Source organism: Ambystoma mexicanum, chromosome 13, assembly GCF_040938575.1.
Source record: "Ambystoma mexicanum isolate Mex_15411 chromosome 13, UKY_AmexF1_1, whole genome shotgun sequence".
NCBI classification, from domain to species: Eukaryota; Metazoa; Chordata; class Amphibia; order Caudata; family Ambystomatidae; genus Ambystoma; species Ambystoma mexicanum.
In genome coordinates, this window is record NC_090938.1 from 715,702,524 (window position 1) to 715,715,035 (window position 12,512).

General features: G+C 46.5%; 1 protein-coding gene across 1 annotated transcript in view; it reads right to left on the reverse strand.

The window, feature by feature from the left end:
• Positions 1–8,783: 8,783 nt before the first annotated feature.
• LOC138521780 (nmrA-like family domain-containing protein 1) overlaps positions 8,784–12,512 on the reverse strand; it is a 71,458-nt gene continuing 67,729 nt past the window's right edge. The window contains exon 5 of the mRNA XM_069634854.1: positions 8,784–9,045. Coding sequence (XP_069490955.1) covers positions 8,866–9,045 — 180 coding nt within the window. The 3' untranslated portion in view covers positions 8,784–8,865. The remainder of the gene's footprint in view (positions 9,046–12,512) is intronic.

Genomic DNA, 12,512 nt, shown 5'->3' on the forward strand with positions numbered 1-12,512 from the left:
TCGAGAGGGACGAGTGCTTCTACAAGGATTCTTTTTTTTATATTCTCATGTCGGTTTATCATGTTAGTTGTGTACTTTTCAAAAAAGTTCTAGAAACCAGGGTATTATTTTAGTTCATGAACATCAATCACAAATAATTACACTTTGCTCTACGACAAGAATTGGGAAATAATGTGGGTAAATGTCAAAATTGGAGAATAGGCTCAAATCCCAGCTTCACCGCATAACCAAAATGTGTGCTCCTGGTCAATTTATTGAATCTCAGTGTTAACCTGTCAAAATAACAGAAAATATTTAAAAATGATCGGTCTCTAAGAGTGATTTAGTTCTCAGGGTACACTCTTTAAAAAAAAAGCCTACCCATGGTTTACTGCCTATAGTGTTGTTTCATATATGGAGGTAGAGGGTGCCGTGAGGCGAAGCCGGGAGAAGAAGGCTGCAGAAAAAGGCCAGCGCTCCTCTTAGCAGCTCTTCGCTGCTCGCAGTCTGCCGTTTGCCGTGGAACTCTGCATGAATCAAAAGGTAAGGAGTCCCGCACTCCGGAACTATTCAAATCACTCACAAACAGACTACAGCGGCTACGCACACGTACTCTCCCGAGCGTAATGCTCACTTTACCCATCCCCACAAGGGTACGCAATACACGCCTACAATCAAGAACCCTCAAATCAGCCACTAGCCTAAAGGCTCCTTCCTCAGTACTGCATAAATCCCATAGACTAAGCCACACAGTGGAGCTGAGCCCACATAGTAAGCATCGCCCTGACCCAACTGCACTTGATACAATGTCTAAGACTCCCAATAATGTGCCCCCCACTGGTCTGAATGTAATTACTGCAATGTGCAAATCTTCTACCCTAGCCATGCTACCCACTGATGCAAATGCCACTCTGCCTATGTCTATGACACCTGGAAATGTGCCCCCACTGGTTTGAATGTGCCACCCTCTACCATTAATGTCACCCCTGAGCCGCACCTCAAATGTGCCCTCATCAATGCCCGATCCATCAATGCACACGCGCTAGACATCCACGACCTCATTACCACCCTAGATCTAGATCTTCTAATAGTCACTGAAACCTGGCTACACGAAGCCTCAGGCCCCGCCCTATCCCTCGCACTCCCACCAGGCTATGCCATCACTAGACAAGATTGCCTGACCACAGGGGGCGGTGTCGCCCTCATAGCCAAAGACTTGATCACCATCAGAAAGGTTGACAAAACTATTAACAATAACAGCGACTACCTTCAACTGAAACTCACCATCTCTCACCACTGCACCATCACCCTACATCTCATCTATCGACCACCAGGCCCCCTAGGAGACTTTCAGGCCTCCCTCACCCACCTCCTGGCAGAACTTGAAAAAGTCATCCAAAGCCATTCTCCTTGGAGACATCAACCTCGGCCTGAATGACGCCAAAGACCCTGCTGCCAAAGAACTTGACACAGCCTTAGCCACCCTAGGATTCGTCAACACCATCACTGACCCCACACACGCCCTAGGCAGATCACTAGACTGGATCGCCCACCACAATTGCCCCCTCACAGTCACAGGCAATACCCCCACCCCATGGTCTGACCACCACACTATCACCTTCAACATCCCCACAACCACATCCCACCCCCACCTACCCTTACCACCAGCCCTCACAAGAAGTGCCCGTCAACTGACCAAAGAAAGACTCATACCCTTCTTACAGGGACCTGCCTTCAGATCCCCCTTCTCCAACGACCCAGAAACCCTGGCCAAAAACTACGATACTGCTATCACGGCAGCAATCAATGCCATTGCCCCACTTAAACCGCGCAAAACCAAACCCACTAGACATGCCAATGCGTGGTTCACCCGAGACCTTCTAAAACTACGCACTGACAAATGAGCAGCATTAGCTCTATGGCAAACATCCCGTGATGATAAAGACAAACTTAACTTCAAATCCCTTGCAAATGAATACAAGAAAGCCATCATCAAAGCCAAAGCTAAATCTTTTGAAGATAGAATCGCAGAGGCCAAATCGAACACCAAGGAAATGTTCGCCATATTCAGGGAATTTGAGACCCCTACACCCACCCCCCAAAACTTCACCAAGGATAAAGAATGGTGTGACAACATCCAAACAACCATGCGTAATAAGATTAGCTCCCTCCAAGCCAAAATCCTGAACACCAAACTAGCACTCTCCACCCCCACTACACCCTCCCCATCCCCACCGCTCCCCCCACCCACAGAGGCCCCACACACCTTCTCATTTAAAACCATCCAAGAGAAAGACATGATCAACATCATGAAAAACATAAAACCATCCAATTGCAAAGGTGACCCCTGTCCTGCCTCCATCATCAAAGACTGCGCAGACACCCTGGCTCCTTTCCTAACAGCCTTCGTCAACGCCTCCTTTACCACAGGGAGAGTCCCATCCTGCCTCAAGGAAGCATGGGTCCGACCTCTCATAAAAAAAAAACCACACTTGACCCCACCTCCCCTAATAACTACCGCCCCATCACCACAGTCCCATTCCTCTTCAAGATTCTAGACAAAGCAGCCTACCTGCAGGTCCAGCACTTCCTTGAAGAGCAGAACCTCCTTGGACTAAGACAATCCCGCTTTCGCCCTAGACACGGGACAGAGACCGCCCTACTCGACCTCAAAAACCAAATGGATGACGCAAGGGGCCAAGGCAATCCTGTCCTGCTCCTTCTCCTTGATCTCTCGGCAGCTTTTGATCTTGTAGATCACGCCATCCTCTGCCACCACCTCTCCTCCACAGCCAACTTCTCCCAAGAAGCCACCACATGGATCACCTCCTTCCTCCAAGGCAGAGCCATACAGGTCTTCTCTGACCTAGCCACCGCGTCAACCACCATCATGCTATGTGGCGTGCCCCAAGGCTCCTGCCTCTCTCCCACCCTCTATAACATCTTTACCCGCCCCCTCTTCCTCATCCTTGACGCCATGGACATCTCTTACACCAACTACGCCGACGATACACAGATCCTTCTCACACTGACATGCGACTATGACACGGACTGTGCTACTCTCAACAACATCTACAACACAATCCAAATGTGGATGGCTATCAACGGCCTCTGCCTTAACTCTGACAAAACTGAGCTCCTACTCGTAGGCTCCCCTGACACCCTCAAGAAACTTGACGCCCAGTTCAGTCACTTTACCATTGACTCAATCAGAATCCCAGTTCTAGACACGGTAAAAACACTAGGCGTCTACTTAGACTCCAACCTATCCATGAACAGACAAGTAAACGCCATCGCCTCCTCTGCTGCTTACCATGCAAAACTCCTCAACGCAATCAGACCTTATCTGTCAAAAGACACTTGCACTAACATAGCCAGGGCCATAACTGGCTCGCGGCTGGATTACTGCAATGTTCTTTTCCTAGGGACCTCCAATAAAAACCTTGAGAAGCTTCAAGTTATACAGAACAGTGCCCTGCGTGCTGCACAAGGCATTGCTAAGAGAGAGCACATCACCGCTGCCAGAAAAGCGTCCCACTGGCTCCCCATAAAGGAAAGGATCCTGTTCAAAGCGCTAAGCATCACCCACAAATGTGTCCATCTCGCCGCCCCAGTGTGCCTATCCCAGAGGATCCACCCAGTCTCCTCCACAAGACCCACTAGGTCACCCTATGCCAACATGCTCTCAGTACCCAGGATAAAAAGAGCCAGAGCAGGGGGCTCCAGCTTCCCGTACCTTGCTGCCTTACACTGGAACACCCTTCCTACCTCCCTGCGCTCTGAACCCTCACTGACTGCTTTTCGTAAAGCCATGAAAACTACCCTATTCACCTAACCAACACCATATGAATATCATGTATTAGGTTGTATGATACCATCGATCGCTGATCACAGGTCACCGCCTCACTGTAACCCAAGGCACAACCTGTACCCATTGTAACTAAGTCTCCTTACAAGTAACAGTGCCAAAATGCCCCTGGGCTGCCTGTGCGCTATATAAATGTAATAAATAAATAAATAAATAATATTAGCAGCCCTCAATATATCCACCACAAAGCCATTTCTTTCTTGACTCAGTCTTGGCAATCCCCCTTGAAAGCCAATGCACTTAATTTGTGTAGATACCTTTCTGGTAACTTTGAGCTTGCACCCTGTACCCATGCCCGAGTACGTAAGCATTCCGTGAGACTGCTAATCTAAATTCATTGTCATCTGCTGTGGTTGTTTCAATAGTTTTAGCCATTAGGTGGCGCTAAAACGCCACTAATAAGCCACAACTATTGCATTAGCATACAGCAGGGGAGCAATGGCATATGAGGAGGGATACAAATCGTGTAGGTGTTGTTTGGTTATTTTACCCACCCATTAACTGCCCATGGCCATGCTTACCCCTATGGACATTCCCACCCAGTTCCTGTCCCTTCCCACCCAAAAGACATCTTCCTGGAATCTCTTTGAGGTATCATTTTCAAACCTTACCATCAAACATTTGCACTCGAAGTGCCTGCCAGGATGTTTTTAAAGCAGTCTTCTGAGAGTTAATTAATTGGGGCTATAAACGCTCTACTTGTGTAATAAAAGGTCAGGCATATCTGCCTTCGATTTATAAGCATTATGCTTGTTCTTCACGGACGTTCTGTTAAAAAACAAGAATTGGCAAAGCCAACAGTTTTGGCGTGTGTATAAATATTATGCATTTGCCAGCACTGCAATTCGATGCCAGTGGACTAGGCACTGTCGGAGCGACCTCGTAGACAGGCGGAGAAGTACAGCCGACCCTTGCGTGTTAGACAGGCATACGTGGTGACATAGTGCCCACAGTGCAGTTGACACACACAGCCCAGTCCGTATGAAAATACAACGGCGTACAAGTATCGTATCGCTTTAATATTAACGCTTGGCGTTAATGATTGCTAAAAAGTATTGGCAGAACAGAAGACAGTCCTGATGAAGATGGCACCAATTAATGTATGGCATTGAAACCAGGCGACAGACAGTCATAAATGTTGGCAAACCATTGACTTTTGGGCGTCATTGAGCATTCTGCTTTGATACCATACTAGGTTTCTGTAGTAAATAGTGCAGTTCTAAAACCTTGGCACGGCATTCTTTAACGTAGTGTGTTACACCCCAGGACGAATAAACTTGTACAAACCCTGAGAGTGTAGACACCTTCTAAAATATATTTGATTGAAACATAGTTCCCTTTGTGTGTAGGATTGGTGTATAAATGCCCTGTAAAGATAGCAACTGGAGTACATGTATTAAGGCACTTAGTGTGCAGCATATTCTGCTTCTCATTCTGTCCATTCGTAGATGGGCGACGCACCACCGCCCCCAGGGAAACGTGGAGGTGATAAAAGGGGCGGTTCCATTTTGCTGTCTGTCTCCTTTTGCATTGGACTCCTCTTGAGCCCCCAGTGTCTCAATACACCTAGTGCAGGGTTGTCCAACTCCAGGCTTCGAGGGCCAGATCCATGTCGGGCTTTCAGGATACCCCTCATTACTATTCATGAGATACATTTGCATACACTGATTATAAATGTATGCAAATATTTCCTCATGAATATTAATGAAGGATATCCTGAAAACCCGTCAGGATCCAGGCCCTCAAGGCCTGGAGTTGGACAACCCTGACCTAGTGCGACAGTAGTAGATGTGCCTGTGTTGTTTTAATAATGGATGTGAGTTTTTCTGTCCCTTTTGGGAGATACGACAGATTTATAGACAGACCCCCTTGGTCTTTGACAGACAGAAGTGGTCCTCACAAGTTTTTACTCCGATTAGATGCCCATGCACTCGAAACAATTTTGCACCTGCTACAATCAATAGTCATTTACCACTATGGCAGTTCCTGGCAAATACCTTTCCCATGCCTACACAAAAGCCAGAACTGTTGGCATTGCCAATGCTTGCTTCATATGGCTACTGAACCGAGTACTGATATGATATGATAGGTTATTTATAACGCGCTTAATACCCAGAGGTACGAACCTGTGTTGCTTCGTGTGGTCTTGCTTCCAAGGCGAGCATGCTGCCCCTAAGCTATCCCCCCGAGCCTCCATCTATATTACAGTCCGTATACTTTCCTCATGGATGCTATTTTTAAAATATACCTGCCTTATGGCCTAAAGTTCCTCTTTAAATGCTTTTTGTTTATTATTCCGATTCCAGCGCAAATGAAGGTAGAAAGAGGACTTCCAAGTTGCATATCAAGCGATGGGTTGTGACTGCCGTGAAGGCAGGGGTGTTGGATCTCTACATTTCTTTGGATTGGGGTGTGAGAGGCAAGTGGTAAATATGTTTGTGTCATAGCACCCGAAATCCATCAAGATGTCCGGGATGTACTTTAGGACTTGCTACAACTAGGCTTTCACCTAACCTTCCCTCGTCATGATTTTAAATACTTTCTCTGTCAGTGTAGTATGAATATACCTCCCATTTCAATATTTTAGCACCTACAAGAATGTATCATGCAAGAAAGCCCCCTCTTACACTGTGTGAATTTGGGGTGGGACACAGAAGGATGTAAACATGGGAGATTGAGTGGCAAGAACTCGGGGAAGCCTCTGAATACTTGGCACAGTGCGACAGGCCGTGCACGGAAGGACACAAGGATAGAAATTAAATCCCTCTAAGACAGAGAGTTTGTGGTGCTTGGGCTGGAGAAGACCCTCTCAGGCCAAGTGGTGCCCCATTGTGTCTCAGGAGGGCATCACATCAGCATGAACTGTCTCCACCCGCTCTTTGGGTTCTCCGCTCGATGCCGAGCTTTCCTTAAGGGAGAAGGTCATGAAAGAGATCCATGCGGCGCAATACTGGTCATCGCTCCTGAAGCGAACCAACCCCGTTATCCAAGATAATGGTTTCAACCTACCGTTCAGTCACACGTGGATGGCAGTAATACTTTGTTGGCTGGAATTTTCAAGATTGTTTGATGGCTTTTAAATCCACCTTTTATTCTGCGGCTGTCCAATCGGAGCCTGAAGATATGAGCAGATCATGCCTTCACTGGCTTTCCTTCTTGGGTTGCCATTTGAGTCTTGCACTTTCATTATAAGTTCCCCCGGTTTCCCTCTGGTAATTCCGGCGGGGTACCAGGGAACTACCGTAGGTGTTACCGGGATATTACAGGCGGCAGAGATGCTGGTAACTCCCCATTCTCAAGGAGTCACACAGACTCCATGGGATGGAGATGCCGCAATCACAGGCACCGGTATTACCAGTGCCTGTGGTTGCGGCAATTGTCTGCTGGTAGGGGCCTGAACTCCCAGCAGGCCTGACCTGTCAGGCCCCTACCAGATGACTCTGAGTTTGCCGGTCCGGAAAGCAGCCGGTCGACGTTGTTACCGGCACCTTATTTCCAGACTGGCAAACTCCTTATGAGCATGTTGGGCATCAAAGGCTTACAAAACATTCTTGAAACGTGCCACACTTGTCTAGGGTGTGCTTATTGGGTGCAGTGTTGGCCGCGCACAAAAAACAATGGCTGCCACTGGAGATTCAAGGCCAAAAGACAGCAGAAAACCAAAGGGAAGAGTTTCCTGTAGATGCAAGCCCCAAGGTTTTGAAATTCTCTACCCACAATCCTGAGGCTGGCTTATTCATGCTTATTGCTTCTCCCGGAACTGACAACTTTTCTGTTTCTTACGTTGGATATTTCTTTTGTAGTGGATTCGACATTTTTTGCATTTTGTTATAGTTTGGTGCCTTGTTATATCATTACCTTTTTTGTTTAAGATTGTTTATTTTTTAAATATACTATGTATTTTTTGTTAACATACTCTGTATTTTTTTTAAAGTATTTTTTTAAAATAATACTTCTGTTACGATTGATCTCTGCCTTCTCCCCGCTATTTCTCCGTGTTGGCTTTGTTTTGTTTATCTGTGCGCCCCGAGGCCTACGGGCGTGTGGCGCTTTATACAAATTTTAAATAAATAAGTAAATGATGTATTGCATCATCACTTTAATAACATACTGCCTACATGAACAAAGGTTCACACTCTATCACATTTTGCTTAACAAAACAATAAAATAAAACACAACAACAACCTCAGACTAAAGTGGAACAATGTCCAAGTTGGTCCTCTCAACAAATGTACACATTTTTTCCTAAAACATCTAAACAAGAGAAAGATTTTTTTTTCCAATGCTTTTCCCATTTTTTCCATATCCATGGAAATCCACTCATTTACTGGAAATGTACCAACTCCCAGCACTCGGTTATGAGAGAATGTCAGAGGGCAGCCCACACATCCAGAGCCATCCGGGCAAGTTCCAGGTGTTTATTCATCGGGTTTGGTTATTTGTGGGGCTATGAGCCTGAATGCATGGATGAGTGGGAGTCAAGCCATAATGTGCTCACCAGAAAAACAGTGGGACCAGCATCAGGTCTGAATAGCCTGTTGAGTCAGATCACATGTTGGTGGTCTCTCTGAAACACTAATCAATTGGGGATTCGAAGGGCATAATGGCATCAAGAGACTTGAATGAGGCATTGTGGGTCCATGCCGGTGTGTTGCCGCAACGAAGGCCGCAGCAATATAATGAGCTTTGTACATCACAGATAATACTTTTGAAAAGCTCTGCTCCCATAAGGAACGTGGTCACGTTTTATGGATATACGAGAAGGAAGAAAAGTTGGAACAGATAGCCATTCTGCCCGCAAGTCTCTGTTTGACGAATGGGGATTTGCAGGCAGAATGCCACACAAATCCCTGTTTTACACGCAAATAATTCCATGAACAGGGCCTCAGAACACATCCACAAAATGAAGTCAACACAAAAAAAGAAAATGAGAACCTTTAGAAAATTGGAAAATAGTTAGCGAAGAGCTTTATTGTTAAAATACTTCTTATCCCTTGGCACCAATGGAGAGGTCCTTCCTAGAAATCCTTCAAGGCCTCCTTGTTATCACAGAGGAACTGGTCGAAGCTTCGCACCTTCGGGTTGAGCTGGTGTGTTAGTTTGATGTTGCGATCTGGCTTCGACCAGTAGAAGCGGAACATTGCACCAAGTTCTTGAGCCCCCGGGAACCCCAACTTTGCATAATCTTCAGGGGAAATCTAGATAAAAGGCAAAAAGACAAAAATATGCAATCACAAAATTGCTAAATTGTGCTCCTTGGTGAGACATGTAATTTCGGTTAGAAGGGCATAGGTATGTGCATCAACCAAATAACGCCATCATAAGTAGCACCAAGAGATGCACCAAGTGCCAGTCTCCAAAGAGCTCCAACGGCCTGATTATGAGTGCGGTATTTTTGAATACTGGATGTTTTACCACTCTGCCAAATTATGACTTTATGATGTGAAACTCATCCTTTCTCTCCCTGCTTTTGTGTGGCGGTAATTACCGCTACGTAAAAGCATTATCGGATGTGGTAATGACCTCATGCGGTATTGAAAACTCCCCATAGGACTCCAAATGGGGAATAACGTTCTGGTCCGCGTGACTTTGAATCGTGCAGACTTGAAATGTTACAACAGGGGTTAAGAGTATTGCCGTTTTGCAGTGTTTCCAGAGGAAATACAGCAAAACGCGTAATCTGGGCCTCGCTGTCTGAACTGGCACAATGACTGAACTCCACTTTCACCCCTTAGAGGTGGACCCTCTGCAGAGATGAAGAGCTGAATTGCATGTGCGAGCTTGCAATCTTATCTCCTTTCTCAACTTCAGCGGTAAACTTGGCTACAAGCGTTTATTTTCTGTGTTACTATGCTTTAGTTACTTACCTGTCACTGTAGTTCTCCAGGGTTGGTATCTTTCATAAATTCACAAGCTAGAATAATTCCCCGTCATGAAACTGGGCATCCTCACTAAACCATAAATGCATAGCATTAAGAAAAGACCTTTAACGTACAGCTTATCAACCTCATTATGGCTCTTTGGTTCTTTTCCTCACTGGTCCAATGAGGGAGAGGTGCTGAGGCTCCACCCATGGCAGCCATGTTAGATTTGTGAGTAAGCAATTGTAATGCATGGCACTTAAATGCCCCAGGCCTTCCTTAAGGGCAGGCGGGTGGGCCCGCTCCAGAATTATTAAATGATGTCAACGCTGGAGAACGACAGTTACAGGTACTGAACCTTCGGGAGCATTGGACCTTTCATGGATTCATATATTCTAGAATGGAATACAAAGCAGTGAATCTTCTATGGGCTCCTGTGGGAGAGGCGTGTGACCTGTCAGGAGGGACCCACAGCCTTTCCCAAGCTTGGGTAGGAGGCCTACTAGGGTGCATGCCAGAGGTGGGTTGAGGGAGTTGGAAGGGCCCCGGTGCCTGTACTCCCAAACTGTTCTGTGATGATTGATCTTGTTACTGCTGTCTGTCACCCAATGCCTTGCACCATCAATTCTGGCTAGTTCTCTATTCATTTCAGGACCACAAGAACCAACAAGCAATGCAGTGTCAGTGGAGCACCGAGGACAAAGCCGGCTGCATAGAAACCAACCCTGCTTCTCCACCGTCGGACACACGCCAGAAAAGACCAAAGAGATATAACTTATAGTATTTGTATTTTATTGTTTAAAGCTCGGACATAGCTCGAGAGCAGCAGAGCGCTGGACAGAGTGCAGGTAGGCAGCATTTGGGCAGGCATTGTTAACAGTGCGTCAGTATGTGCATCCATTGGAATAAGTCCTTGGTCAGGTGTTGTTGATAGAACCATGTTTTGAGAGATTTGTGAAACTGGAGAATTGTGGGGGCATTCTGAGCCGACGCTGGGATCGAGTTCCACAGGATGGGTGCATCACAAGAGAAGGATTGTTTGCGGGTCCTCTCTTTGCGTATGAGTTTTGATTCAAGCCGGTTGATCGATTTGCTGCACGAGGAGCGTGTGCCACCAGATATGTGGAGCTTAGCCACCAGGTATGCTGGTGTGGTACTCGTAACTGCTTTGTAGATGATATGTGCAGTCTTGAACAGTATCCTGGCTTGGAGTGGAAGCCAACGTAATTCACGTAGGATGGGGTAATTCAGTCACATTTCCGTGCTCCCGTAATAAGATGTACTGTAGCGTGGTGGATTGCGTTTAGGGGACCCAAGTGAACGGACAGGAGCCCTGTCAGGAGAACATTTCCCCCATCGATGTCGGAAACCACAAGTGCATGCGGCGGGGTGAAGGGTTTGATTTTTCAAAGGGTAGAGATTCTGAGCAAGGCTATTTGGGCCTTCTTGGCAATGTTTTTTCTTGAAGGACATACTGCTGTCAATGGTAAAGCCCAAGGATTTTGCTGCGTCCGAGGGTTCTGGATCAAATCTTTCTAAGCGCATATCATTGAGCCATTTAGTCTGTGATGGGTTTAGTTTGAGGTAGGCAGTTGACATCCAGGACTGGATGACGGCTAGATAATCGCAGAGATGAATGATGTCCCGCGCGCCGCTATTTACTCTCATGTGCAACTGAGTATCGTCTGCGTATTAGTGGATGGCTATATTGGGATCTTTGAGGAGAGTGACCAGATGCTCCATGTAAAGTTTAGAAAGGATTGGTGAGAGGATAGAGCCATGGGGGACTCCACAGGAGACCTGTAATCGGTTGGAAGGCAACAGGTTCATCTGGACAGCCTGGTGTCTGCCTGAGATGTAGGAGGTAAATTCAGGAAAGTGTATTGCCAGAGAATCCCATCCGGTCAGCAAGGGGGAAGAGATGGATGTGGTGGTCAATGGTGTGAAATGCAGCCGAGAGGGCAAGGAGCATGAAGAGGCATGAGTCACACTTATCCATGATTTGGAGAGCATCATCCACCAACTGGATGGTGGCTGTCTTGATGCTACACTTGGGGGAAACCCTGACTGATAGTAATGTAGGAGGTGGAGTTGTTCAGATCTGGCGAGTACTTATGCTGCAACTACTATTTTGCCAATAAAAGGGAGGTTCGGAATGGTCCTGTAGCTGGCTGGTTTGTCTGGATCTAGCATTGTTTTTTCAAAATAAATCATATGAGACGAATCTTGAGGGTCTTACTGCAACTACAAGAAAATAGTCTGCTACACATACTGAGGTCATGGCAAATAGAGACTGAGTTGAATGCCATGCACAGAAAGAGGTAGGGGTTAAAAGGGATTCGACTCCCAATGTGCAGCCCCACAGCGGTGAAAGAAGTTGCCATACTTAGGGCATAGTGGCAGCTGGCTGACACGCGGAACCAAAGAAGAGGGGGAGGAAGGACAGACAAAGGGTATCACCAGTATAAAAGGCTCTGAGGAATGAGAAAGAGTGAAAGGTGTTTGGTTGACGTCAGAAGATGCAGAGGTGGAGCAAGAGACCAGGAGAAGAACAAAGGGTGGAATGGAGGGTTGAAGAGTTTGTGGAGGAGTTGGATGAAGTTGCAGATGAGGTAATATGATTGAGAGAAAGTAGTACGAAGTGGAAAGAGTGTTGCTTTGATTGTGAGTGTACACGAGAGTGAGTGATAGCAGTGAATCGTGTAGAGTTGGAGTAAAGAGGACGGGAGGAGATAGTGGAATGTGAGAGTATACAGGGTGAAGAAAACAAAGGGTGAGGTTGAGAGTGAGTGTATAAGAGGGAG